Here is a 27758-nt window from a genome sequence, read left to right as displayed (position 1 = left end):
TATATATATATACGTAATACAAAAGTTATAAATACTTTTGTATTAATAAAAGCATTAAAACTTCATTCGTTTTCATATAATATCTTTGGTAAAGGACAAGGGTAGAAATTCTATTTTGGGACTTCAAGGCTAAAACCATGCCAATGAAAAATAATTAGATTTATATTTCAAAAGAGAAGTTATTTTAAGATCTTTCACTTCCATATAAGGAAAGATTAAACGATTTGCTATGAATAATAAATAATTTTGATGAGGCGTAGGAATACACAAGGAAGGCAAATGACTGGCCTCTTCACAACTTTTAATCATCTTATAAAATACAGGAGCAATGATTTTGTGTGTCTTTTTGGTGTATAATGTTTACCAACTAAACTCCGTCAGATCTGACTGAAACTCTCCCTCTCCGGCTGGAGAGGGGTGAAAATGCTATTTCACCATCGTTTATTAAAATAAAAGAATATACCGAAACTGGACTCCTTAATCATGCTGCTTTGATTTTTAATTTACTAAAAAATATCGGTGTGGATACACCGTTACTTCATATATATATATATATATTCTCCGGGATGCATTTCCTTACTATAAAGATCTAAGATAATAATCCTAAGATTAAAAATATGCTCTTATATATGCTTCAAAAAAATAATAATAATTCTGTAATTGTAAATGATTTTGAAATGAAAAAAGAAGATACAAACACGCAAATATAAAATACGAAAAAATAAATTGACTCATCTGTTAACAAAACTTGCTTAGAAGAAAAATTAATAAAGCATGTGGTACGTGCTTTCTGATAGCATTGTATAAAAAATTAATTGGTAAAAATTATAGCAATATATAATTTACTCATTTGAATGAACCACACATACATCAGGTAACAGATTTCCAGAGCACAAATTTAAATAGGAGATGAAATGTTAAGAGTTTAATTTTCAAATTGAAACTACAAATGTATAACACTTACATTTTGGTAACCAATGAATTCTTCTGAGTACCTTGAACACATTAAAACAACTCCAGTAAATGTTGTGGCAATGATAAAACCATTTATTGACTAAAAGAAAAAAATAAAACATATACATACATACATACACATATTATATATATATATATTAAAAGAAAATACAAGTAACTTCCATATACGAGGCATAAGTTGGTTTCTTTTAAGTTTTATTTAGTATCTTATGAAAAATTCTTTAAGGAAAAGGTTTCTCCAATCAGGGTCTTAGGGGTTGGATCATTCGGGCAATAGTTTTCCTAGCAGTTATATCACGAAAAACCACTCGAAATTGGTCTGTCCCTTCTCTTATTCAGGGATTTTGATGGGGATTGGGCTGCAAAAAATCTTTAACGTAATCTAACGTCATCCAAAAGGAAAAATTTAACCATCTTGATTCGTTTTAACAGATGATGGTATGCAGATTTCGAATTTTTGGGATTTCCTTAATGAGCATATTTCTGAGCATTATTACCCATTAACTTTAGGAAATAATCTTTTAATTGAGATCTTGACTTTTTAGGGCTCTTTGTGAAAGAACGGTTTCTAAGTCTTAAAATTAATAAGAGAATCAATTTCTTATCTATGAATTAATACATAAAGACTTGTCACGGTGCGCCTTAACCAAAGTTAAATAAAATGCTCTTACACCTAGAAAATTAGAAGAGATTCTGAATTTACAATGTTCCTAGATAATAAAAATCGAAAAATTAAAATAATCTGTGGATAGATTTTTAAAAAAATCCAATTTGAACATTTTTGCTCACGAAGTACGATATTTCAAAAATGTTAGCATCATTTTATACTTATAAAAAAAATAAAATATAATATATTTGTATTAAATATTCATAATAACTAGAGCCCGGATTTTGATGACCTAAAAAATCTCAACTAATGCCCTTAAAAAGTGCAAAAAATGCCCTTAAAAATGCAAAAATTGAGCAAAAAATGCCGTAAATAAAGTAAAAATATTGAATTAAAAAAATGTTTTGCTCTTTAAAATTATAATGAGTCATTTAAAAAATATAAAGCAATGCAATACTTGTTCTACGTTCATTAAAGTTTGAAAAATATGTTTTATATCCTAAAATAACAAAAAAAGGAAAATATATTGACACCAAAATATTTTTATTTTGTATAGAAACTTTAATGGATATAACAACTTCCATCTCATAATATTACTAAATATCAGAATTACATTGGATTATTAAATGTTTTTTGATAATTTGAAATGTAAACGAGCGTCTCTTGTCTGAAAGTAAATTTTCATTCCTGCAGAAGCTTCTTTCAACGTCTACTGATGTTATAGGTGTGTACTTGAAAAAGACGGTCTCACTTACTGACAATTCTTCTTCAATTTGAAAAGAATTTGCTTCACCTGTTAATATCCTATAGATTTTCCTCATTGTTTAGAAGCCAGTGTAATAATGAAAATTGATAAAAAATTATAAAAATTGGAAAAAATTAACAGAAAACTTAAAAAAATGTATTAAAATGCAAAATACGTCCCTAAATTTAAAGAAAAATGCCCTATAAATCTAAAAAAATGCTCTAAAAGACAAAAAATGCAAAAAATGCAAAAAAATGCAAATGTCATCAAAATCCGGGCCTTAATAATAACCATTTATAATAAATTTTATAATTATTAGAAGTTTTTTAAGAAGTTCTTGTGATGGCCATATGTCGTTTCGCAACCTAATTAAATACCCGACATTGGAGGATAAGCAACAACCAGAACGCGAGTCTGGTGACAGATAAGTTCTTGTGATGGCCATATGTCGTTTCGCAACCTAAGTAAATACCCGACAGTGGAGGATAAGCAACTACCAGCACGCGAGTCTGATGATAGAGAAGTTCTTGTGATGGCCATATGTTGTTCAAAAATAACTAAACTCAGAGGATAGCATATTTTAACGACATATTTCTTAGTAATCTTTTTCGTGAAAGAAAACATATTCCCTCACATAATATGCAGAATGGATTTTAAATAAAATACTCTTACAGTGTATAGAAATAATAAAATATAAAAAAATGTTAAATACTTTTTCTAATATATCCATGTTCGTAACCAAAGAATGATGCATATCAAGGTAATTCACAACAGCAGACTTGAAACGTTTTGCATTCAAGCAACCTAAAAATACAAAGATAGCTCTTTTAACCTTTTAGTGCAAAACATTTTTGTTTCGTTTTAGCAATTAGTTTTGTGCGGTCTGAAATGGTAAAAAGTTATAAAAGAACAACATATATATGCAATGATTGATATTAGGGGGACCGGAAAGTAATGCTGTTTCGGTGCATTTGATATTTGCTATCAAGAGTTTATTTTTAATCAATAATGTATTCATCCTTGTTAGCTACAACCTTTTAATGACGGATCGAAAATGAATCGAAAAAAATGAATTAGTTTCAAAGACTTACAAATAATTAATGCATCGAAACGACATTACTTTCCGGTCCCCTTAATAGTATAACTAAGTAATATATACTTATTGTTTTACATTATTATCAAAACTTTCCTACTTTTAAAAAGAAAACATTTACGCACAAAATGTTAAACTTTAATAATATAAGAATTAAATTATTTTATACATAAAATTTAAAAACAAAACATGTAGAGTAAAAATTAAATGATGAACACTACGATGAGCTGCTCAGAAGCCAATGCAATTAAGTCCATTTTTTGATATTTTCTGATTTTTGGAAATTTTGATGAAATAAATAATAATCTCCTTAGTTATTAAAGGATTTATTCGTTGGTTACTTTTTTCTAGGTTAGACAGCCTTTCTTTAATAGCTTCTGAATATAGTGTATAATAATTTTAGAAGCCATTGTGAATAAGTCCACCTTTTATCAATATTTAAGTATATACCTCCAATATTAAGTATATTTTACCTCCTTACCTCCAATATTAAAGTATATACCTCCAATTAAACACGACTTTTACAGGACATAAAGGACAACACGTGGAGATCAAGATTTACATTTAAATAACTCGGAAGAAGATGATGTTTGTTGTGATGAATAAACATAAAACTTATGACAATAAATGTTATTTTATTATTTTTACATAAATTTCTTATCTTTTTCAGCTGCCAAAAGGTATAAGTCCTAAAATTTTTAAGATGCTGTCATTAATTCAATAAATACTTACGTTTTTATTGACACACCCAGTACATATCTCGCTTTTTTGCAGAGTTTACACCTCGAAAAAAGACTTTATACACTTTTCTAATTAAATTAATAAACCAAGAATTTTAAAAACTAATGTATAAAAAAATATTAATTTTCTCAATTTTTATGTTTTGGACTTAACCGCATTGGCTTCTGAGCGACTCATATAGGAAATAGCATTATTTAGTGTGTTTTGCTGTTATCTAATGTTATAATTTATTTAAATATATATGAATTAAATTATTTTTCTTACATATAATTTTTAGAAAAATAATTCAAGTAAAGTGAATATTGTAAGATGAACACTACGATTCACAAACAGGAAAGATTATTCTGTGCATCTAGCAGTTATTTAATAAAAATTCTCAAATTTAAAGTATCTATCTGGAAACAATTCGACGTAAAAAAAATATCACCTTCGGAAAAAAAAGGGATCTCACATTCCCTCAGGTAATTTTTAGAAACTGATATTATTTGGAGAAGTACCAACGTTTTAATGTTTATCTTAAACACTTGTCAAAGCAAATTTTACATAAAACTGAGCAGGACCATTTCTGAAAGCTTTCAAAATACCAAAATTATTCTTGCCTGTCCAAAATATTAAAATAATTTCGGTCTTTACATAAAACTTCAAAAAAATACACAAAATTTGAAACATAATATCGTAGAGATAGTCTAAAGTTTAAGGTCCAAAAAACTAAAAGAGAAAAGAAAGAGAGATAATAAAAATTAAAATAAAAATGCTGATATCACGGAATCTTATTCATAGTGAATGAATGTAAGGTCAAATTTAACGACCACGCAATAGATATAGAACCTATTAATATTCTCAACCAAGAGTACCAAGTTAATATTAAAGTCATTACAGCAGGTCAAAACTGTTTCCTTTTTATTCTGAGCGCCGCCAGCAATAAATGACTAAAATCCAATTTTTATGCTACGCAATAGAACATCTTAACTTTAAAACAGACTTTTTTGAATGGTATTATTAATATAAAATAACTGAAAAAACTAAGCAAACTTTTACTGCTTAATAAATAAAATGTTTGAATTAATCGCGTCTGTAGGCAGGGCTAAAGAGAATAGAAGGGCTGGTTCACTCCTTTGAAGTATCTCTTGCCGCGGTCTGAAATAGAACACGTAGAGCACCTCCATNATATTTCGTTTCTTCCTCTAATGTAACTTTTTTCATTTGAACTTTAAATGCAAATAAAATGTATGGGCTAACTAAAGCGCAGTTGCTATTTCATTTCTAATTTTTATAATAATAATCGTTTTTATTAGAATAATAATCGTTATACAATAATAACGATTTTATTTATAATAATATCGTTTTTATTTATAATAATATCGTTTTTATTTATAATAATAATCGTTTTTATTAGAATAATAATCGTTATACAATAATAACGATTTTATTTATAATGATATCGTTTTTATTTATAATAATATCGTTTTTATTTATAATAATAATCGTTTTCATTTCTAATTTTTATAATAATAATCGGCAATAAATATCGTTTTTGAATAAGCTACATTTTTTGTAATTTTATTCAAAAATAAGTAAGTTTTATTAATCAGTTAGATAGTTCACTCTTGTCGGTCAGAACTGTATTCTTTATTTCAAAATGATTTAAAAAACACTATTTATAAGTAGATTTTAATGGTTTAAAGAAGTTTAGTTAATTGTGCAAAAATGGTTACAGAAGCTTATTTTAAAGTTAAAACACGCAAAACAAATTTTCTTTGAATATTCCCAAATTATTTTTCTAGTCAAAAGCAGGAAGTAAATTTTAAACAGTCACATTTCTCTCTGGTTTAATACATTCAAAATTCCATCAAAATTAGGTGTTTTCACTGAATTTAAGATAGAATTCTTGTTCATTTTTTTTTTGCATTTCCTTCATTGTTTGTCTTTTTTTAAATGTTGTAGGAAAAAAATTAATTAATTTGCCTGAATATAAATGAACACAATTACAAGGGGGAATAATTGACTTTCAATTTTTTTCTGATGTAATTCAGAATATTCGAGACAATTAACTCGAAATAAGAAAAAACACATATCTCGTATTAAAGTCATTATCAATTTACCGCCGATATAAACTTTAACGTTTGTTTCGTTCTCTCTACTTTTATTAATAAAAAAAATATATATTGGACATCCATTTAATAAAAATGAATGTTTCTTTTTATCTTTTAGGTTAAGAGCGATCGTAGCTTCAGCTCTAAGAGCGGAGTGAACTAGCCCTTGTATTCTCTTTAGCCCTGGTCTGTAGGAGTAATAGGAAACAATGTAAACTTTAACTATTACTTTTTAGCTGTTGAATCTGAGTCGAATAAAAAAATACTGTAATCCGTATTAGTGATGCAACGGATCTTAATTTGGCCGGATAACGGATACCGGATATCCGGTCAATCTTTGAGCCGGTTATCCGGTATCTGGCCGCAGTACTTTTTTTAAAATAAGTATTCATATTTAATTGGACTAGACAAAACTATCATTTTTCTTTTGCTTATATGATTATATATTTCTTTTAAATAAACTTTCAATTAAAAGTACTTAACTTTAAATTTCTGAATATCAATAAATAACTATTATGTAAATAACACTTAGTTGAAGAATGTTATCTGCACTGAGTATTGATCCTCAGATCGATTATTACTTTATTCTAATATTTGTCTTTAATATAACTGCCAACCATTCAGATCTTTTCTCAATTTTTTAAATCAAGTGAAACTAGAAATTTTTTTTTTATGAAATTAGTTATTTATTAGTTAATATTTAGGGGAGAGTCGGGTACCCCGGTCGGGATTTTAAAAATCAAAGATGTTGGCTGTTATATAATTATAATATAATAAATATGTATATCCGTAGAGTAAATATATTCTGTTGTAATTGTATACCATATTTTTATATACTACATATGTTATATTACATAACTTTCAAAGTACTAACATACTTTAAGAATATTTATATCAATGGTTAGTATAACATAGCTGTTGTAGGCGTGACCAAGATAAAAACTAAAACCTAATACATATTTTAAGTATAATTTCTTTTTTTTATAAACACTATAAGTATAAAAAAAATTATATTTGAAAAGAATATTGATTTTTCTGTTAAAATTACATTTTCTACCATCATTGTGATGAATTATATATCAATATATATTTCATTTTTACCTTTCTACTCAATATTTCGAGCCAAATGTTACTGCTGGATAATCATAATATCCGGCCATAACCGGATATCCGGCCTGCTAGCCGGATAGATACTGCCTGCCGGATATCCGTTGCATCTCTAATCCGTATTGTTGTTTTGTATAACTTTTATGAATAAAAAATATTGAATCAACATAAAACCTTGTTTAAAATTATTTTCAACGCATTGTCTAATATTCAGGGGTGATTGTGAGCCGAACTCAAAAATCCTGAAAATTTCTCCAATAAAATGATTAATTACGTAATGCAAAAAATTAACGTATTTATAAATTTAAATCATTGATATTTTCAAAACATGAAATTCTAAATAAATTATATGCAGCATAATTTATATTAATAGTTATGCATAAGTTTACTTTTATCTCTAATCACATTTATTATTCTACCAGAAAAAATATTTACAAATGAAAGAGATGCCAAGTATAAATTCGAGTTCTAGTATTTCTAAATAAAACATAAAATTTTTTTTAATACATAAATGTGATCAATAATTTCTTGAAACTTTTGGACCTCGGATTTCCGGAAACTTCCGGATCGCGTTTAACGAAATATCCGGAAATCCGGATTTTTTCCGCAGCACAATCATCTCTGAATATAAAACACCAATTGTTAAGTGGTTTCAAGCTTAAAATATCTAAAGAATCTTTTTTCAAATATACTTAAGAATACTGCAAGATTAGTGATTTTTATCTTTATATCACGTTTTGGAAAGTTTTGGAAATTTGCAGGAGTAGTTAAAAAAAATTATAAATTAACTTCCTAATATATTAACTAGTGATTTGGGTTATATAATAGAGAGAAAATATTATCTATCACCTCTTTAACTATATTAAAAATGTATTATCATTTTAATATTAAATTTTAAGTAAAACAATAATTATTTCAAAATATGGAAGAATATTGCCGAAATTTGAGACAAAAATTTTAATTCGGCAGTTATTTTCTTCACGATGAATCAAACTAATAATACAGACTGAAATAATTTTTTTTATTTTGTTCATGTGTTTATAATAAAAAAAAAATTATCAATTTTTCGGCCAAAAAGCAATGATATATTAAAATGGTGCCTGACATTAATCCTAAAAATACAGTTTCGTGTTATCTCCAAACAGTCCTTAGTTATATTGTTCCTTCATTTTTGATATGAGCCCCAAAACCCACATTTTTATATTAGAGACAAATCAGCCCCCTGATGTTGATAGTTTGTAACTTAGATTACATTAGAGACTTTCCAAGTTTTAAAAGTTCAAAATGAACCTTTTCTGAATGAAATACACGTTAACCTTTTCAGTAAATTCTGAAAATTATAAATTTAATGTAAAGTTTTAAAATTTATTAGGTATTTTTCGAAATTAAGATAAATTTGAGCTTAGGAACTACATATTTCTCATGTCATGCTAACAGCTCTACAACAAACATTAATTTTTTTCTATATCAATTAAAGTGATTATCTATATTTTGAATTAAAATCTCAAAAAGACAATGAACTAGAACTATATATTGTTTAATATCAAATTTTTATTTAGTAATAATACGTTGAAGTAACGAGGCGGTTTCAAAAAAACAAATGTCTTAGAATATGTCACAAAAAGAAATGCTCCAATATTAGTTAGAGCTAGTAAGGCCGAACGCTCTGTTCTTGAAGTGAAAGTGCGAGCTTTGCGCCAAAGTGACGTCACTAGAGAAAATCGGAGGATTGGCGCGGCGAGAGTTTCTTCAAAGGAGTGAACCAGCCCTTCTATTCTTTTTAGCCCTGAGATTAATAGCTCTGATGTTATAAGGGATTTAATAAGTATGAAGTTTCACTAAGTACATTTTTAATTATACCTTTTTGCTAACCAGAAATTCCTACGTAGACAAGTAATGTATCAGTTCCTATGGATTGTTTTACACAGAGTTTAATGAAATCAAAACTAAGTTCAAAAGTAATAAAAAAGTTTTACGTATATTAAGTACAGTTTTGTAATCATACATATCTAAATCTAGCATCGCCCGCCCCCCATCAATAATAAAAATGTTGTTAAAATTTTAACATGTTCTGTTAATTTTCTTCTTTTCTGTAGAAGAGGAGAAAGGGCACAAAAATGTTACCATTTTTTATAATTCAATTCTTATAGATGAGGTTCTTTTTGTTTCAGTTTTTCTAACATTTTCTCCTTAATTTTTTATTATGATACATTATTTTCAGAATCAGCTATTTTGCAGAAATATTTTTGCTTTTTATTATATTTTGTTCTTTCTTAGACTTCTGTTCAATTTATTTCTGTGTTTCTATTTGCATATTGCAGGCATGATTTCCCCTTACACTATCGTTTTCTTTTAAGAAATGAATATTTTAATATTAATAAAAATAACTGATTTAAATCAAATAAATAAAGTGTTTTTTAGGGGGTTTATTAAATCAACAATACTCCACTTATATAAAATTCAGTTACTTATTTTTAGTTATATTTATACTTGTTCAACATATTTTTGAATCAGATTTACATTATTCAAAAACAAATATAGTTTTTGCTTTAATTCTATTTGTCCTCATATCAATCCTTTTATTTCCCATTCCTCCTTCTTTATGTTAGAATATTTGTTGATAATGGCTGCAACTTAAATAAACAAAAATACCTTTTTTGCTAGATTGAGTATATTTATTTATGTGAAATTTGATTATTCATGTTATTATATTAAATAAAAACCTTCGAAAGGAAAAACAGTTTTTACGCGAATAAAATATTTTATTTTTAGCTTTAGTAAGCATTTTACTGGATAAACTCTCTTATATAGCTGACTAAAAAATTTTAACAAAAAGTTACCGATTTTAACTATGTGTTGTCTCATTTAATTTAAGAGAAGGATAAAAATAAGAAATAATTTTTTTTTTCAATGTTACAAATAGAATTTATCTGTGATGCCGAGCTCTGTGCTTTGTAATTTTTAGAACTAAAATGTTAATATTTTTAATCAATTAAAAATTATTATTCAAAAATTTTTGTAACTTAATTATTTTAATTTTCTTCAATTAAAAGTAATGAATTGTTAATGATTTTTCAACTTTATTCCTTTGTATTGATATATGAAATTTTTTTAACATTAAAAATTAATAAAAATTATTAGTTAAAGATAAAGTTTAGTTTCACAATTAGTTTCAACCTACACAGTAAATACACTTTTTATTTAAGAAGTATACAAATTTGTGCATAGAATCCTATTAAAGATATTCAATTTGTTCGATTATTTACTGATTCACCAATTTTTGACCACCTTGTTTCAAAAGAAATTAAAATATTCAAAGCAGAAAAAAACTTCTAAATTTTTTTTTTCCAATAAAAAATAGTATAGCTACTGCGCTAAACTGGAAATCAGAAGACTATGATGCGAGACATCACACGGTTTGACTTTGTATAAACATGGTGTTGCCTTAATCGATTCGATTAATTTTCAAGAAAACGGTCATAAAAGTGCCTGCCTATTTTTTTTTTATCCCAGAAAATTATATAAAAATATGCGAATGAACAATATATATATTCTTTTTTAATTTTTGATTTATTTGTAGCTTGAAATTTCAAAAATTTAAATTTTTAGAAAAAGCTAACATTAGACTAAATGTTGGCTTTTCACCAAGCAAGGAAAATTTAAAAAATATGTGTTTTAAACATTAAAAAAGAATTTTATTAAATTTACGTATAATACAAATAAAGATTAAAAATTTTTCTTGCGTAATAAATTTCAAAGCATGAGATACAGAGGACAACGTCACAATCTGGACAGTAGTACCGAGTTTCCTTCCTACTTCTACAATTACCTTAAAAATATGCTGGTACTGCCACCTGGTGTGTAAAATGAAAAATAAAATGTTTTCCGGGCAAAAGAAATGAGTTAGTTTTATTCTTATTGGCGCGTTGCTACTGAACACTCCAGCCCGGAAATATCACGGGAGTGAGAAATAGAGGGCGAAACCTCACCCCGACATTTTCACTGGAGCGAGAAGGAAGGGGGGTTAAAGAGCGCGTATTTTAGTTCTTTTAAAAAAGAAGTAAAAAAAGTGCGCATAAAGAATTGTAAATTAATATTTAAGTGAGGTAGACGAAATCATTTCAAAATTTGAACATCAATATAGTGGTCAGTAACAGCAAAGGAAGGATTAAAGTCTTTAAAAGACAGCTTATTTGAAACACCATCCAATGAACGTTTAAAGGAACTAACGTTTTTCTTTCTTTCTATCTTCACTAAAACATTGATTTTCAAACCCTATCGACTGATTCAGATAATGAATAGTCTTGATATCGAAAAAATTAGTCACACACAGTGGACAGTTCTTTATATAATTGTTTAAAAGAATTCAAAAATATAAATTAAAGACAGAATATGTATTAATTTAATTAAACACCACCACATTTATCACATAAAATAACTATATTTTTTGCGTTTCTTCAATTATATTTGTTCTTTTTGTTCATGTAATAACGGACAAAAAGAAAAATATTATGTCCATAATTAAAAATATATGGTTATTATAATTATGAACTAATAATTATCTATACAAAATGAGAAATCAAGGCATATAAAGTAAGGATGCATATAAAATAAGTAAAGATTATTTTTCCTCTTGATTGCAGAATTAGTGACAAACCCTTGGGATAAAACGATAATCCTCAATTTCTAAGAGATTGATAAGACCGTGTCTATAATTTAATTTTTATTGCTTTTTACCCTCGAAAATTGAAACAATGACACTTTTTTTAAGTTCTATTCATCCAATACCTAAACACCTGTACTGTTTCATAAAGATATAAACCGAAGAGCCATTACATTATGACCACCCTGCTAATAACATGTAGGACCACCTTTAGCCCTCAAAACTGCTAGCATCCGCCGTGGCATTGATTCCACAAGGTGCTGATAGGTAATCTGAGGTATCTGGTACCAAGCGTTCACCAACTGGTCCTGCAATTCCCTCACATTGCGAGGGGGTAGCGTGGCAGCACGAATTTGGTTTTCAAAGTAGGAACGCGAATGCTCTGTTGGATTAAGGTCAGGTGAATTTAAGGGCCAAAACATGACTTGAAAGTCACTGGAATGTTCCTCGAGGATTCGACCCTTATGACATGGTGCATTATCCTGTTGGTAAACACCATCCCCCGCAGAAAAAACTGTTGCCATGAATGGGTGAACCTGGTCTGCAACTATGCTCAAGTAGCTTACAGGCGTCAGGGATTATTCTATGAGGATTATGGGTCCTAATGTGCCCCGTGAAAACATTGTTCCTGGGCGAGAAACCATGAAAACCTGGGCGAGCCCATTGTTATAGATGGAGGGTGGTCATAATGTAATGGCTCTTCGGTGTATATGAGTCGAATTTAGTACTCATCTGTAATTAGTTGTGCGACGTAGACTCACGTCATTGTATTGACGTTGCTTCGTCAACACAATATGACGTTCAATTTTGGTGTTCAGATTACTTCATACGAGGGATCGTTAGTCTTTTTATAAGAGGGAGAATGATCCTTCAAAGGATACGGGGATACTAATACTAATACCTTTTAGATACTAATTTTATTTTTCGTATAGTTATGAGTCATTCAAGTATTGAATAGTTTCGGTTAATTCTTATATTTCGTAGTTTGCCGGCCGGGTGCCGAGCGCTTAGCGTGCCTGGCTGCGAAGCCACTGTCCCGCTCAGGGTATGGTTGTTTCTTTCTGTCCTTTGTTGTGTGATGAGTGAATGTGGTCCACCCTATGAACGAGTATCTGTGGCAGGGTGGTGTGGGTAGTGACTAACTAAGGGTTAAAGTCGTAAAGGGTTTAGTCGTTTCCGTGACTAAGGGTTAAAAGTGCCCACCAGGTAATGTTAAAGAGCAACTTCCGGCATCTTCCAAGGCAAAAGAACGAGTGTTCAGTGCCTACCGTTAAAATAAACACATAGTATAGTTTAGAGTAATTCTAATATTGAATAGATAAGTGTAATTCTTATATTTCTTCAATAAAAATATATATTTCTGAGATACCTTCTTTAATAAATTAAATTTAATGAATTAATACATTGCCAAAATATCTTTTTTTATCGACCACAAAACTTAATTGTATCGACTTGAGTTAAAAACAACTAGAATTAAATTAAACGGATTTTCGAAATAAGGGACACAATGGATTGAAGTATAAAAAACAGAATATTATCTAAACCCAATAATATATTTTTTTTAAAAAATCAATTAACGGTACAAAAACTCAAGGGTCTCAGTGGCAAATAGTCTTTTGTAATAAAATTTATTCACTTAATATTCCGTTGAGATCTATTTGAGGACATAAATCTTTTTTCTTAGCAATTACTTTATTAAAATAACATTTTGAATTAAATATTTATTTTCTTAAGTTTTTTTTAGTATTGCAGCCTCATTAACAATTTGCTTTTTAAATGTTTATTTACTTTTTGGCTGATATAGGCACTTGTTTAATATTTTTCGCCCAAGAGATTATTAGTAATAATGCGAAAAAGTAATTTCCTAAAAGTTTTTTACAATTTTGTATTCATTAATTTCGCATATGCTTATTCTAGGTAGTTTTATACAAAGCAAAGTATCATCATAAAAACATTGGCACGACAGCCCTTAGTGGGCCCAGGGCCTTCCTTAGAAGCTTTTCCTAATATGTTCTTCTCCCTTAAATTTATCTGCAGTTCTTTATTTTCAGTATGGCAAAGTCTTTCAATTTCTTCTTGGGTCTTCCTCTTTGTCTTTAGTCGGAGGGAGTCACATTAAAAACCTTCAATGCTGCTAGCTTTGGGCTCATTCTAATTATGTTTCCTGCTTATCTAAATCTACTTAGTTTTATAGATTTAATAATATCCGCACTTTTAAAGCACTATAAATTTAGTAATAATTTTTTTTTCTCCAGAAATTATTACTATCGAGAACAAGATCTCCTATTTTGTCAGGATCCATATCTCTGAGGTATAAGTCAAGACTGATTTTATCAATACTTTGTACAGCATACTTTATCCTTCTTTTTAGTAAATAGGTTTAAGACCACTATTGAAATCCCAAGAAGCAGCGATTGCCAGAAATAATATTTTTCCTGATTTCAGGGCTTGTGAGTCATTTTGATAGTTTATTTGTATACTAAATAAGTAACTTTTTTACAGATTTAAATTTAAAAGAATTCACTTCAAACACTCCCTTTTTACCAAAACAAATTTATTTTTTCTTCCCATGCACCCTTAAATTTATTTATTTTTTTGCTGATTTCTCCAGTGTCAAAAATGTTTCACACAATGGATCTTATGCAATATTCGATACATCGTCGGCATTTGTCAAAATGTATACTAACTGAATAAAAAAAACATAGTGCCTCCAGCATTACTTCCAGCATCTCTGATTACTATCTCCAGATTTATATTAAAACGAAGACACGTTAATGTATCTTCCTGCCTAATAAATCTCAAAAGAAGTGGATAATTTCCATCGAAACCACCATCGAAATGCTTTCAGTTTGATTAATTTTGATGGAACATAATTTTGATGGAAATCTGATCAGGTCTTCAGAAGCTCGGCTCTAATTACGCTACCATAAGCTTATTTAAAATTCACTAACAGATTGTGAATTTCTACTAAAAAAAATTCTTCGTATTTCTCGGAAGTTTGCCTCAAGGTAAAGACTTTGTCAACTGTGGGCATCTCTTTGCGAAATCCACAATGATAATCACCAATAACGCTGTCTAAAACAGGAGACACGTGATTAAATAGGATATTTGAGAAAATTTAATAAGCGATACATAAACTTACTCCTCTATAATTTACGCAATTCAGTACACCATCCTTTTTCGTATCGGGCATAAAATACTTAATTTCCACTCAGAAGGCAGGATTTCTTTATCGCAATAGACAGTTTTTCCACCATATTTAAGAAATACAGAGGGAATAGTATCTGGTTCTGCCATTTTGTTACATTTCAGTTTATTAATGGCGTAATGAACTTCTTCCAGAGTGGAAGTGTCAACTTGTACGTCTTCAGTACTTATCAACCATAAAGTCCAAGTAACTTGACGCACCAGAGGTACTTGGTTTTTATGGTTGATGCACTTGACGCACCAGAGTTAAGTAGATGGTCAAAATGTTTAAACTATTTATTCATGATATTTTTTCTCTAACAATGGTTCCTTTTTTATACCTACAGTTATCTTAGGTTTAAAGTCCTATTGGGTAGAAAGGATACCAGGCGACCCGGTACCCATGACATTCACAGGTATGCAGACAAATTTGTAACGGTATTTAAAAATTATACTTAAAAACCTCATGCTGCCTAAACTTTATATGAATAAACAACGATACTATATAAAATAGGGGAATAAATATTTATAAAGTATAAGTCTGTAGTAAACTAACAAAAAAAGGCGCCTTTTCGGTAAGCCGGGGGGGGGAATGAAAAAGTCCAATATCTTTTTTTCAATATTTTTTTACTATTTGTTTTATTTATTTTTTAAACACTGAACGCAATGGACGTTCACAAAAGATTACATAAAACAACAAAAAAAATTACAAAATTAAAATGTAAAAAAATAGTTCCTTGCACCTGGCTTACCAAAAAAAAGTTATCTTTACGTTTTGTAAGTAATCTTTTAGTTTTAGTAAAGTTATCTTTACTTTTTTCTGCAGCTCCCGCTACCGTGCTGAAGGATTTCTGCCAGAGGGAATAAAAACTCAAGGAACTAACTGGTCATTCAAGTGGAGAAACTCGACCATCCTTCTTGTTACATTTTCACTTACAGTAAATCACGAGATAAGATATCGTCTCATAGGTAATGTATGATGGTGGGATTAGATTTTTATAGTATAATTAGAAATTAAAAATTCTAAAAACTCTCAACAGAGGCTAAAACGTCCTTGGAAACATCACACGTTTTTGTCATCATCATACTTGACTTTTATTTGACAATAAAAGCAAATAATAGAGAGCTTTCGCGTTACGTTTGCATTACGTAAACGATAACCTTATTTTCTGCTTCTTTGCGATACTGCGCATGCTCAGAAATAACGTATTGCATCTCACAAATAGCTTAAATTTAACGTATGTATTTTAGAAATGGAGAAGTAAAAAACGCCTAGGTTGGGCTATAACCGACAAGTTATTTCTCCTCAGAGAAGTATTAGCTTCGGAAACTTATAAAGATCTAGAACGTTGGAAGAATATGCAGTACGCCAAACAAGAAAGAAAAAGAAGAAGAAAAAGAATCTTAGTTTAAAAAGTTACAGAATAATCTAGTGAATAAAAATACATTTTAGCAATTAATATATTTATGTTTGGCATAAATTCTATTACTATAAAACACACTACATATGACCGTACATTTCTCACATTTCATTCTAATATTATTCAAAAATTATGTAAGAAATACTAAAAATTATCAAAAGAAGAAAAAAGAACTATATTAGAAGTAAAACATTTCTTCCATATTAAATAAAATCCACCCTGGCCTATTTCGCATTGCGACTCATTTAGCATAAGTGATTTCTCTATTTACCCATATTTGATAACATCGTATATCGCCAATTACGTCAAATTATTCCTATGGGTGGATGACTGAATGTAAATAATAACAAGCTTTCTAAAACCGGAAGAAATTGAAAAAACTTCCGGTGTATCCTTCCGCTTATGTCATGCTTACGAGGCGATGTGTGAACAGGCTTAATATTCTAGGAAGTTTTATTAATGGGATTTATGTTTAAATTTGAAGTCGAATTCTTGGCCATAGATGGCGCCACTGAAAAAAAAGAAACGCACACACTGCCTTTAATTTGCTCGGTTTCACCAAGCAGGTTTGCCCGTGTGGCAAGTGGCATCAGAAACAACAACAACGTTTAAATTTAAGCGTAAATTTACCATTCATAAGAGTTTCCTGTAATTTTTAAATTCTAACTGATTGTGAGCCTAAAACAAATTTAAGAAAATTAGTAAATAACATAAATGAAGTGTTCCATGCTTTGAGTGTTATTTGTCTACAGTTGTGTAAGTATCACCCTTAGTTATTTATCGGATTGCATCTTGCAGGACATAGCATGCTTTCGGAGTTTTCTAAATTCTTATGTTATTTGTTTCACTGAAATTTAAAAAACGAGTTATATTATAAAAGCTACAAGTATAATATTTGATGGCGCCTTTTTTTCCAGCTAGGCGTAAAAATCAATCGGAAGTAGTAACCCGGAAGTCCTGCAATGAATTTTAAATCCCTAGCGCCATCTGTGCTTAGCTTTACACGAACAACCATTCATTTTAAAAAGTGTAATAAAAATAAAAAATAATTAAAATTAAGAAAATAAAGAAGAAAAAAGTTTTCGGCAACACAAAACAACTGGCACACAGCGCAATCAATTTAACATACATTAAAATGAGCGGTTTTTGAGATATAGCGTTTACGTTTAGGTTTTGCCAAACGTAATGCAAAAGCAGTATTTAAAGGAATATGCTATTTTTTTAACGTTAAGTTTCGCGCATGCGCTGTTAAACTTAATTAGTCTTTGCGTTAATGTTAACGGGAAACCGTAACGCAACGCAAAAGTTCTCTAATATCTCGGCGGAATCATTTTTTCCTGATATCCCCCTATTTAATATTTACTTCCCATAATAACATGCGATACATAACAATGAACAGATAAATTAATCATAGTAATTAAAATCAGCATATATTTTTAAAAACTTCCTCGTACATACTTCTAATAAGCGGCAGAGAAAAGCAGTGTTATTTAAAGACCACGAAACAAACGAAAAAGGATTTATAGTCAGCGCTTTAAATTTTAATGCCAATGGTTTTAGGAGACAAGATTTAAAATACTTATTCCTATAAAGAAGAGATAAGAGCCCATTCAGACTTTCTCATTTAGCCCCGAGATTAAGACCACGAGTACGTCTCGTGATATTCATGTTTGGCCCGAATTGTCGAATACGAGCAAAGACTCGTGATATTCAAGTTTGACATGAAATTTTCATCACGAGTGAAAATAGTGTAAGGAGTTAAAGAATAAATAAATTATTTCAGAGAATAAAATATGTGAACTTGAAGGCAATAAAAAAATATATATTTGACAGAAATATTATTTTTTTTTTGTTAAAAAAATAAAAGGAAAATGTAAATAGGCTCCTGTTAAAATATCTTTATCAGCATGGATGATGAAGATTTTATTTAATAAAATTAGGGGCATTTCGATATAGCTTGCTCACTTTTGAAACTGCCTTTTTTAATAGAGAGAGAGATTTCAGTCAGGCAGGGAACACTTTTGACGTTCAAGCAGGGAACACCACCAGAAAACCCTGGGCTAACATCCAAAACAGTTGAAAGAAATTGTGTCACAGTCCTCGTAAGAAGGCTGTGGCAAACTTCAGAGTCTCAACAGGCCATGACTGCTTGGCAGAGCACCTCAACAGAATAGGTATCCTTCCATCTAGTGAGTGCCAAATCTGCAATTCGGGAACCATGAACTCAGACCACTTGCTTGTATGCCCTTTACAGGACAAACAATCTCAAAAGCGGGGTAATCTCTGTAAACTTTACTGAGATACCAGAGATCACATGAACTCTCTGTAAAGACTACTCCTCATTCTTCACTGTATATATTTTTTTTCTTACTTTAATTTTATCTATGTGTTCTTTTTGTGTTAATATGCGTTTGTCATGTGTTTCTTTGTTTGTTAATATAATTCTGTTCCTTTTTACTCCTTGTTTATGTCCACTTAAAGCTGAACATTGTATATGGATTAATATTTCTAATAAACCCATATGTAACAACAACTTTTCAAGGCTCTTGTCTTCAGGCAGTGGAAATCATATCGGAATCCACCACGATCTAGAACTACTACACAAATGCATTTGAAAATCATGTATGCTTAATCAAAATACTTTAAGATTTTCTACTTTTGATTATGAGCATACAAAGAGCGCAGTTACACGAATCAGTTCACATAAGTTAAAATATTTCAAGCTTCATAATAAATGGAAGAAGCGATTTAATGAGATAATAAATACATTGCGTCTTATCCCTTTGTTTTTTTTATCATATGAAACCTTGACCTTCTTAAGCGTAAGTGTTTGTCTGGGGACAAGGTTTGGTTTCTTTAGAGCGACATAATAATTGGCAATCTTCCAAGAGTATCTTCTTAAAATAAATGAGTGACTAGATTACGAGGTAAGGCAAAGCGAATTTGGAAATAAAAAGAAAACATGTTTATTTTTCCTAATTTTTCTTTCCTATTCCGAAACAGCAGTTTAAAAGATTTTATATTTTTTATCTAAAATCCAGATTTTTAGAATTGTACCAACAGTCAAAACAGAATTTCATTCCTAAGATTTCTAGGCTTTCTCCATAATTAATTCTACTTCATTCTTTTTCTTTTTTTTTGTTGTAAAATTTTCAAACATTTGAAATAGAATTTCTAAAGGTTTCCTTACATTTAGAACAAATGTATTCAATGATTAATAAATTTATTTATTTACGGATTTTCAAAATGAAATTTGAAGCTGTTTTCATAACGTGTTTTCACAGAGAAAGTAATAATTGCATTTATTTTACAACAATATTAATTACTTGAACACTATCATAAAGCATCATATAAAGCTCTCCAGAAGACAAAGAATCCTATATAAGTTAACAATTGTCTAAAGGCGCAATTCAAATTATGTTCAAAAACAAAGAACGTCTTTAAGTTATGATGTATTTTGCCGTTCATTATGTTAATTTATAGACTTTAATTTCTAAATTTTAATTTAAATTATTAAAAAATTATTTATTAAGGAATTAATAATTGCGATATAAAGGCGAAATTTAGAAAAAGTACAAAATGATCACATTAAAATGAAATTTATCTTAATGTGCGGAACATTTCACTATGTTATAGTGATTATATTCAAAGTTTATTTAAGGGTTAATGTAAAGGGATATAAAAATATCTTATAGAAAAAAAAAATATTTATTGTAATTCATTTCCGTAGGAATGCACAACCTTTTTGGATTAAGAGCTGAGTGCCGAACTATTTAGCGTTGATTTAGCATTTAGCTACGAACTATTTAGCTACTGATGTTAACATAAAACTATTATAATTGTTGACGGCAATTATGAGAGTTTTAACGTAAACATCAGTGTTTAAGATACAATTATTTTAATCAGACAACTTAGTAATATATTTGCATAAGTAATATATTTGCATAAAATGAAATTCTTTTATTTAAATATAACTAATTAAATTAACTAAAGAATACCAAGCTGATACTTTTCAAAATAAAAGTATATATATATATATTTTTTTATTTTATCAAAAACTAGATTTATCGAAAAATATTGGTAAAAATGATAGTTTTTTCTTCATTAAAAGCGTATTTTAAAATAAATTAACTATAACGTTCTTGAATGAAAGTAAAAAAAAAAAAACGGATGAATATTTTATTGAGCATAATAAATGCAAATTAAATATTTTAATTAAACAAATTGCATGGGGTTTAAAATGATTTGAAATAAATCAGAACGCATTATAGCTCAAAATAAGATATAACATTCAGTTGCGATCGTGTGCAGTATATTTTTAACTTATGAACATTCATATTCAGTGATTTATAAGAGATTTTATGAATATTAAACCTAAAAACGGTTTTTAAGCACTTATTTAAGCTCCAAATTATTGGAAACGAAATTTAAAAAACAGTAACCTGTTTAACCCCTTAACGATCGGTTAATTTTCAAGAAAACGGTGATAAAAGTGTCTATTTTGCCAAATACACGTATTTGATTAGTGCTAGTATCTAGTTTAAAATAAACTAACTATTTACAATTACCTCAAAAGTATCCTGGTACTGCTATATGGTGTGTAAAATGAGAAATAAAATGTTTTCCGGGCAAAAGAAATGAAGTAGTTTTACTCTTATAGGCGCATTACTACTGAACACTCCAGCCCGTCAATATCACGGGAGCGAGAAATAGCGAGCGAAAACTCATCCCGTCATTTTCACAGGAGCGAGAAGGAAGGGGTTAAAAACCCGTATTCGAATTTCGCGTTTTGTAATGATATTGCATTAAAGATATCGAAATTAAAAAGGGGAAAAAAACACTTGAAATATTATTTTGATGCTAGCAACTTTCAAAAAAAAAAAAAAAAAACGATTGAAAGATTGCCGATTTCATCGCCCATCCATGCTGAAGATGAAATCATAGAAAAATAAAGCACGTAAAAACTGATTGCGTGCTTTAAATTGCTCAGTTTGAAAATTGCAAGTCGTTGTAATACCGAATTATAAATATCAGGATTTTCGATTCTGCTTGAAAAAGCAAAACAATAACTTTTGAAAGGACGATAATAAAAAAAAAAATTCTTAGATTTGTGATGAAAATGGCACAAATAAAGCGCACATTTAATTGTTGTTGACTTATTCCTCTTGGTCAGCAGCAGGCTAGACCAAGTCAATGAGCTCGAAAGTCTTCCGGAAATCAAATACAAGTAAGGGACTCTAGAGTAGAGGTCTTTCTTTTCCAGACCAAGACAGTGTAAAATGTGATCGGGAGAAGCCTGAGCAGAGTTACACCTCGTGCACGTTGTATAGGTCTTTTGCCCAAGCTCAAAAGAGAAACACCTGATGTGTCCACTTATGAACCTACTTATGGTGGACTGTATGGCTCTATCAGCCCCTATGATAAGTGCCCCACCACCAGGAGTCTGTCCATTATACCAAGAGCGGGCCGGAGGGATGTTCCATAGCTGTTGGTTAGTGGTTCTGATCTTGGAGCAAATTTCAGGGAAGATCAAAGATCGACTTGAAATTGCGCTATCAGAAGCTCCCTGCTTGGCGCACATTTAAACACACGATTAGAGGGTCAGATTAATGCATATTAAAAATATCCGGATTTTCAAGACAACGTATAGAAATGCGTAGTGCCGAAAACAACGATAGAAAGATAACTTGAATTTCCAATAAAATTGACACAAATAAAGGACGTCAAAAGTAATTGCTATTGTCGCGAGTCGTTATAATATGTATTTAAAATATCAGGTATTTTAAGAAGCACATGTGGAAATCCGACAACACGTTGCAACTTCCGAAAACACGATCGAAAAGTCATTTGGATTCATGAAATGGAAAAAGAGCTTCAAATGTGATGACTAAAATTCGAAATTATTGCATCACAATTTTGTCGTATTAAAAAATATTGAGTCTTAAAACTTTGGAAATTCGTAGCGATAACTACCGAAAAACGCGATAAAAAAAACTACATAGTAAATTTGACGCGTCAAAAACTTATATGTGCAACTCAAAAATTGTCAATCTTTCTCTCTCCCTATATATATGTATATATAGGGAGGAAAAAAAATCGAAAATTTTTATATATATATATATATATATATATGCCAGGAGGCATTGAGAGTCATGTTCTCAATAATTGTGACGTAGGTGCTCTTGTTATAACAAGCAGTGGGTGTCACAATTAGACTAGACACAATTCCTGACTGGAAACCAGATAACACTGTGAGTAGATAACTGCAATTCTGATGCAATAAACCGAACTGTGAACTGCCTTTTTCTTGAGAAACATTATTAAACTTGTTCCAAAAATGTTTTGTTTATCAGCAAAACAGATCAAAACCCACAGTAAAATTTTAGTTAATAGAAACAGAGCTTTTTCAAGCCATTTATAAGGCATCCTTCTTGATTTCAAAGGAGTAAAATAGAACTCGTGAAAATAGATTTGTCTGCAGAGTTCTGTTAAAGGTTTGTTCTACTAAAGCTCTGTTCGTTGTAGAGTTATAATAGTTTAAGCTTACCATGAATCGATGCCTTCTATGATTATTATGATAAAATTAATTCTTTGACATCATTTCTTACCTAGAAAATAAAATAAAACATCATTAGCTATTTCATCTTTTTTTTCATAAAAGCAGAATTAGTAAGAAAAATTCTACTTACTTTTTATTTGAAAAATATTTTTAAAAATACATTGAAATGAGTAGTTTTAAATGAAACTATTTTTAAATTTAATGTCTTAGATTTTATCAAAAACAAGCTAAATTAAGGGCACTTCAAAGTTGTCACACATTTTAAATTCATATTGCTCTAAAAATCCTTTACTGTTTTCATGTTTTTCTGTACCAAGCCTTGCTCAAAATATATAAAAATATACATATAAAACGTATGTAATATCTAAATAAATGTATGTAAAACCTTGTTTTAAAATGAAACAAATATTTTCTTTTAATATCTATGCCCAAAAACGACAATTTAAGGGCAGAGTTTTGATGAGTACGTCATGTTATGGAGAAAAAATATTATGTTTAAGAAATCATTTGCATAAGTGCTTCAGAGTAAATAATAATGCAATCAGAAATTTTTTAGGGAGAAGATTCAATGCAATTAAGTTCTTGCAACTAATCACGTGGTTGTGTCTAATCAGGTGGTTGTGCGTAGCGTGTTACCGTTAATGTTGCTGTTTTTAGATTTTGTTGTTTATCATGCTGAATCAATCAGATTCCTGCAAGTGACATCAAGAGCTGGGNGAACACTTACTTTGACCCATGTGCCTTATGCTTTTTTCAATGTATTATGAAAACGATTTTTCACTTACGGTCTCTTTTCTTTATGGTGCTTCTGTGTACGTCACTGCTGCAGGAAAGCATTTCCGACCCCACATTGCTATATGATTTCGAGTCGTCAGGAGCCCCCTACCCCTCTTAGAAGTTCTGAAACGCTTAACTGAGACACCCTGTATATCCTATTGGACCAAATAATTTCGATGATATGCGTAATACGCTTCTTAGTATTTTTTACATTTTCCAAAGAATCAATTAACGAACTTAAATTTAAATTAAATTTATCCTTCAAAGTATTCCAAATTGATCCTAAAACTTTTTTAAAGGTTTTGTTTCTTAACTAGGATGTTTTTCAAATTTGGTGTCTTGCCACTTTTGGCATAACTCCTTATAATTACTCTTCGCTTTCTAAGGTTCATTGATGCATCCTTTAATATTAATTTAGAGTCCCGGAATGATATTAGTCCATCTTCAATCGCATTTGTACCAGTAATAAGATCGTCAACATATAAATTTTCATTTAAAACCTTAAACGCCAAAGGATGAAAATCTTTATAATTTTTGGAATGATACCTTATAGTTCTAGCCAGTAAAAATGTTGATGATTTTACTATGAAAGTTACGGTTCTATTACTTCATAAATTTTAATTTTCTTGGGAGGGAATTGCTCTGATCAAAGAAATTTAAGATTACGCGTTCATCAATTAATAATTGTAGAAAATCCTTTTCACAATCAACAATTATTCTTATCTTAAACTCGCGAAATTTTAATAGTAAAATTAAAAGATTAGAGTTTAGACTTTGGGACCGGATAATAAGTTGTCATTTAGGGAGTAGCAATTTTTTTCCTTAGCCGAAGCATTAAAAACTATCAATAACTTGGTGATTTGTTTATCATTTCTTATCTCTGGATGATGAGGTAAGTAACATACCATATTTGGAACTATCGATTTATCATTATTAGGTTCTATTATTCCTTCCGATAATTGTGCTCTTAAAACACTAGCATAATTTTCTTGCAAAGAAGCATTTTTATTAAAACGCGACGTTAAAGAAATTAGCCTTCTCTTAGATAAATTAAAATTGTCAGAAATGTTTACTTCATCTTTAAATGGTAATTTAACTACGTATCTGACATCCTGAAATTTTATATTTTGTTCAAATCGTTACAAAGTTTCTTGTTCTAAAAGTGTATTCTGAATTTTATCATTAATACCTAAGCTCTCAATATCCAAAAATTCCCATAACTGTAACTTTATATCATCATAAGAATTATTTTCAGTATTTAATTCCTCACAATAACATAAATTTTCAATGATTGAATCATTTTTGAAATTTGAATGAGATATCCCAGTTATAATGTTTTTACATAAAACAAATCTTTAGTCAATTCTTTTATGTATTTATGTATTTCGAAAGGAATTTATTCCTTTCGAAAGATATAAATCAGTAAACGCAAAATCCTCAAGAAGCAACTTTATTTCCTTATTATGCGGTGGGAAAGATGCATGTTATGATACTAGAAAACAATAATTCGAAATCTGACCTTCGGGTTGGATATTTTTTATTGCTTATACTCGCCTTTATGTTATCAAATGTTTTTTCTAGAGGTTCACGGCTTCCAAAAGTTTAAACTAATAAATTTTCTAAGTATCAGGAGATTAAGCTTTTGAGCTAATTCTCTAGAAATCAATGACCTCATCGATGCGGAATCAAATAAAATATTTATCTCCTGCGTTTTGTCTGCCGAATGCAATTCCGCAACACATGTTTGCAAAATTACTGATTGAAATTCCCCTTTCGGAGTTCCAAAACAAATTATTTCGTGATGAGATTTACTATTACATTTTTTACAAGGGCAAATTTTACTCCTACATAGCGAACTTACGTGTTCTTTACGGAAACATTTAAAGCAACGACTTTCGCTTATCAATATATCTCTTTTTTCCGAAACCGACATTTTCACAAATAAATGGAATCAAGTTCTGATTTACAAAATACACAATTAAATTTTACATTAGTAGCCAATGTTGAAGCAGTGGGAATATCCGATCTGAACTGTTTTTGAAGTGAAACTTCCAATGCGATTTCCAACAAGGTTGCGTTAAACGTTTAATGCAACGATAAACAAAACATTAATAACAAGAAAAAGTCGTTTGGTTGCCTAGCAACAAGCTAGAGTTGCAGTTATTACATCAGCAGACGATTTAAAACAATTATCCTAACTAACTGTTTATTGATGACGGAACATCTTTATTGCCACTATCCACTGCAGGTTCACAAGCTCTGGCAGACGTTACTGGTAAAGAAATTTATTATTGTGAGCGGCCTGTGATTCTTGAAGGAGATTTTAATGTGAATTTCTCGTTATCTGAATCTGAAACATTATTAACCTTCCTTAAAGACAAATTTGGAATGGAAATGATAAATGGTAGGAATGATCCAACAGGGGGAACTACCATTGAGGCAAGAAATATTGAAAAAATAGAACTCAAACATTTCGTATCTTACTTTAGTTATCAAAATCCCATTGTAAATGTTATAGATTTAGATATTTCTCCACTCGAAAATGATAATTAAAAGATGCGATCAATTGTGAATCGTAAGCAATGTTGATAAAGTTTGTCTTAAAGAAACAATATGATTTCACTAAAAATCAATTTCTACCCCTTCCTATTTTCATTTCCACATTACGAAGTTTCACTTCTTCCGCGCGGAGGGACTCCACGCACTATTTTTTCAATTAATACATCTTACATTATTAACTAAGCATTGGTGTCAATAATAATGTGATTATTTTTTTTAATTTCAATTTATTATTTTTTTGTTATTTATTACTTACCCGGATTTATAAGAATTATAGTGTTACTGTTTCTTAACGTTATCATGGAATAATGTAGATAGACGATTCTCGTACTTGAATTTCTTTCCTAATTTGAATTAATTCCGAAACTTTAAATTCAGACTTTGCTTTTCATTTGCAGTTGTATTCTAAAGTTAAATCTTCCGGTATTAGTTTTAATAATATAGGGCATAATAAGGGTTCATGCGTTAAAGAATACATTTAAGATTTTTAAAGATTTAATGTTTACTTCTGAATTATCATAAAAATTTCGTAATGCTCTAATATCAGTAGAATTTTTAACGGAATAGAGATTTAATCGACGATTCATGACTATTAATCACTAAATATTCGCGCCCAAATCTGTCTTAACCATTTCATCCCCTTGGTATAATTTTCTTTAGTCAAAACAAACCCTCTAATAGCATTTAATGCAATTTCCCGAAGTAAACTCTTTAAATAAGTAAATTTTTGTATCTCAGTTAAAATTTCGTTTTCATGAATAGCGATTTGAAATTGATTCCAAAATTCCAGCTATAATGTTGTTTCACCGTAAAATTTATTTATGCTTAGTTTTAGAAGTTTAACTGTATTACTTTCTGGAATAAGTTTCGATTTCGTTGTGCACTCATAAATGATTCTCCTCCTTCTCTACTTTCTTTTATGTTTTCTTTCAAAAATCTGGCGATTCGAGATTGCCACTTGATTATTTTTCCGAATATTCTTCGATTCCAGTAATTTCGGTTTCTATTTCCTCACTTTTATTTAATGGTTCAATTCGATTATTTAGTGCTTTTAAACTTTTGTTCTTATCAATTAATTGTTTTTTACAATTTGTTAATTCTTCGATCTCTTCTTTAATTTTAACATTATCATCATCCATTAAATTTTCAAATTTTGTTATTAATCGAGTTGTTTAAGAGCGGATTGTGATTTTTTTCTCTTTAACCCCTTCCTTCTCGCTCCCGTGAAAATG

The 27758-nt window shown here is 29.6% G+C and overlaps 1 protein-coding gene across 7 annotated transcripts in view; it reads right to left on the bottom strand.

Annotated features, from left to right (window-relative positions):
- LOC107445918 (hypoxia-inducible factor 1-alpha) overlaps positions 1–27758 on the bottom strand; it is a 220060-nt gene that overhangs the window by 44237 nt on the left and 148065 nt on the right. For all 7 annotated transcript variants that reach the window (XM_016060415.4, XM_071183493.1, XM_016060416.3 and 4 more), the window contains 2 exons: positions 3040–3131; positions 965–1054 (listed from right to left, as the gene is read on the bottom strand). In XM_016060415.4, the coding sequence (XP_015915901.1) occupies positions 965–1054; positions 3040–3131 (182 nt within the window). The remainder of the gene's footprint in view (positions 1–964; positions 1055–3039; positions 3132–27758) is intronic.

This window comes from Parasteatoda tepidariorum, chromosome 7, assembly GCF_043381705.1.
Source record: "Parasteatoda tepidariorum isolate YZ-2023 chromosome 7, CAS_Ptep_4.0, whole genome shotgun sequence".
Taxonomy (NCBI): domain Eukaryota; kingdom Metazoa; phylum Arthropoda; class Arachnida; order Araneae; family Theridiidae; genus Parasteatoda; species Parasteatoda tepidariorum.
The sequence above is the reverse complement of the archived record's forward strand: the minus strand, read 5'-3'. Positions and strand labels throughout refer to the sequence as shown.